Source organism: Colobus angolensis, unplaced genomic scaffold (genome assembly GCF_000951035.1).
Source record: "Colobus angolensis palliatus isolate OR3802 unplaced genomic scaffold, Cang.pa_1.0 Scaffold390, whole genome shotgun sequence".
Classification (NCBI taxonomy): domain Eukaryota; kingdom Metazoa; phylum Chordata; class Mammalia; order Primates; family Cercopithecidae; genus Colobus; species Colobus angolensis.
Window position 1 is genome coordinate 165,675 of NW_012117266.1, and position 3,038 is coordinate 168,712.

General features: G+C 56.6%; 1 protein-coding gene across 1 annotated transcript in view; it reads right to left on the reverse strand.

Moving 5' to 3' along the window:
• Positions 1-3,038, reverse strand: part of HUNK (hormonally up-regulated Neu-associated kinase) — a 132,973-nt gene that overhangs the window by 120,855 nt on the left and 9,080 nt on the right. The window contains exon 4 of the mRNA XM_011954992.1: positions 2,874-3,035. Within this exon, the coding sequence (XP_011810382.1) occupies positions 2,874-3,035 (162 nt within the window). The remainder of the gene's footprint in view (positions 1-2,873; positions 3,036-3,038) is intronic.

Here is a 3,038-nt window from a genome sequence, read left to right on the forward strand (position 1 = left end):
TTTGAGATGGAGTCTCATTCTGTCACCCATGCTGGAGTGCAGTGGTACAATCTAGGCTCACTGCAACCTCCACCTCCCAAATTCAAGCAATTCTCCTGCCGCAGCCTCCCAAGTAGCTGGGATTACAGGTGTGCACCACCACACCTGGCTATTTTTTGTATTTTTAGTAGACACAGGGTTTCACCATGTTGGCTAGGCTGATCTAGAACTCCTGACCTCAAGTGATCCACCCACCTTGGCCTCCCAAAGTGTTAGGATTGGCCTTAGTCAGGCAATACCCAAAACTAGAGTGGGGATGGGGACTCATTTTAATTTAGCAATCCTTCTCAGAGTCAAGTATACACACACACACACACACACACACACACACACACACAACCATTTTAATCCCTACAATCTGCTAAAACCCAAATCTATTAGTTAAGCATTAACTGTGCTGGATTTGGCAGATAAATGCTATTAATGACACCATTGTTTCTTTAAAGCCAGCGACTGAGTGAACTAAAATCCAGATTTCTCCCAATGCCTGCAATCCCTGAAGCACTGATTCTCCCCGCGGGGGAGAAGCATCCCAGGAAACCAAGTTTTTCCAACACAGACATCTCTCCCCTGCCTCCTCCTCCACCTGAAGAACCACCATCCTTAACCGCAGTCCATCAGTGGGCCCAGGGGAACAATTTCACATCCAATTAATATCACCTGTCATTGCAACAATCAAGTGAGACATCACTTAAGAAAGATAAAACGGGAGGGAAAGGGGAGTGGGCACCTGGGGGAAAGCAGCCAGACTCTTCATGTGAATCCTATTTGGGCAGGAATTCCCTGTATGTCCGGCTTCCCAATGGGCCCAGCACAGGGCTCCAGAACCTCAGCACTGGCTGAGCTCTGAATCCGCCCCCAGGCAGTTCAGCCCAAGCCAAGAGTTTTATGGTGCAAAAATGCGCTGCTACAGAGCCAGAGGCACAGCACAACACAGCGAAGTGGACAGAAGCCAGAAGTCTGCAGCAGGGCAGGCGAGAAGAATGTACTTGCAGTGTTTGCCATTACGTTGTCAGCATAAAGACTCGCCTCTTTCTGTTATGTTTAGAGAGGAAATATGCACGACCAGACTGAGTCCTATATGTTTCCAATGAAAATAAACTTCCATCGCCAGTGCCAACAGGAATTTACACAGGGCCAGGAGAAGTGAGCTCACTCTAATTAGCCGACTGTGTGGCCTCACAGCATCCTTGCGCCCTGAACGGACTCGCAATGTGGAAGTTACACAGCTCACTACGAAACGAATCGGATGGAATCGAAGAGTAAAAGTGTGCCTCACTCCCTGCGGACTAGAACGAGGTTTGGAGGCTACTGAAGTTCATACTGAACACATGGGAATGCAGGCACTTTTAAAAACTACTCACTTTAACCCCACGTACCCATAATAAAGGGGTGCTTACTCAGAACGGCTGTAGGCAATACAGGGAAAATGACAAGGGTGACAGAGACCTGCACCCACAGGCAAGAGGCTCCAAGACAAAGTGGGGAAATGGGGGGAGGGGAACTAAAGGTGGGGTGAGGCTGGTGACAGGCAAAAAGGGCAGGTTGGCCCTGTGACCAGGGGTTTCACAGGGCAGCCCTAGGCTGGGCAGAGGTCCCCAGGAGGAAGGCAGAGGACTTGGCTCCCACGCCACCTGCTCGTTTGGGAAGTGAACTCCGCCTTCCCTCCTTGCGGCTGACGGCTGACGCCTCCCTGACCCACAGACCACATAAAGGAGCGGGTCCCCCTCCAGGGCTGAGCCACCCCCAGCCTGGGGGCAGCCTTGAGCCCGAGATGACAGGAGCTTGGGGCAGCTCCAGCCTAGGGTGACCTGGCCTCAAAAGCAAGTCACCAGCTTTTGGGTTTCTTCTCACAGCTGTAAATGACACCTTCCATCTACCTGCCCCTCGCCTGGCAAGGGTTCACAATCATCTAACTTCCAGCAAGGCTGGCGAGGCGCCCCTTTCGGTCTCGGGGAGGTCCCCTTTCCCTTCCCCTCTTCTAGAAAGATAAGAAGGCATCTCCCAATCTCTGGGGAGGTATCTGTAGTTCGGCTTCTGCCAGTAGCAGGGTCTTCACTGCAGTTCCCACCCTGAGGCTGGAGGGCACAGAGAAGCTGGGGGAACCGAGAGAAGGGGATGAGACGGAGAGAAGCGGATGAGAACGGCGGGGATGAGAATGGAGGGTGGTATGGGCGGCAGGGGTGGGAAGGTTGAGTGGATGGAGAGGAGCACAGGTTGAGGGATGCACAGGTGGAGGGCGGAAGCACAAACCCTAGCCTGAGCACGAAATACTCCCTAGCTGCTGGAGTCCACAGGTGGGGAGGAATGCAGGATCTCAGCCTTCCCCCACCTCCTCCCAGAGCCCAGGACGGGGATCAGACTCTAAGCTCCCCCAGAGGATGGCTGTTAGCTTTACGGCTCCCCCCGCCCCCGACATAAGAGCCCAACTCCTCTAGCCTTGGTTCCCGCCTCGCCACGGATCCGCAGCCCCTGCTGGCCCGGAGGGCAGACAGGCCCCATCCCGCCCCCCGCGCTGGTGTCCGCCAGACGGCGCCCTTCCACTTGCAAAACTGCGGCGCGGGACGCTTCCCCCGGCACTGCCGTCCACTCCCCAGCCCCCAGCCCCCAGCCCCCGGGCAGCTGACCCCAGGCCGCCCTTCGGGAAAGGCTGCGAGGGGCTGAGTGCGCGTTTGGCTCGACCCCTTTTTTAACCCAACAGGAAAGCCGGGCGGAGGGGGAAGGCGCTCGGCCCGGGACTGTGCACTGGGACGCCCAGTGCAGTGCTCCCCGCGGGGTCCTGGCCGCCGACTCCCGCCCCTGTCTCCCAGCCCCACGGCGCCAGGGCGACTCACCTTCTCCCCGGTCAGCACGTGCAGCCCCTCGCGCACCTTGGCGAAGGAGCCCTCGCCTAGCTTCCTACTGCCGATGAGGTAGTTGCCCACGCGCTTGTGGTGCTGGAAGTCGCGGAGCCGCTCGCGGGGCACGCCGCTCACCCAGGCCGGCAGGAAACTTCCCTC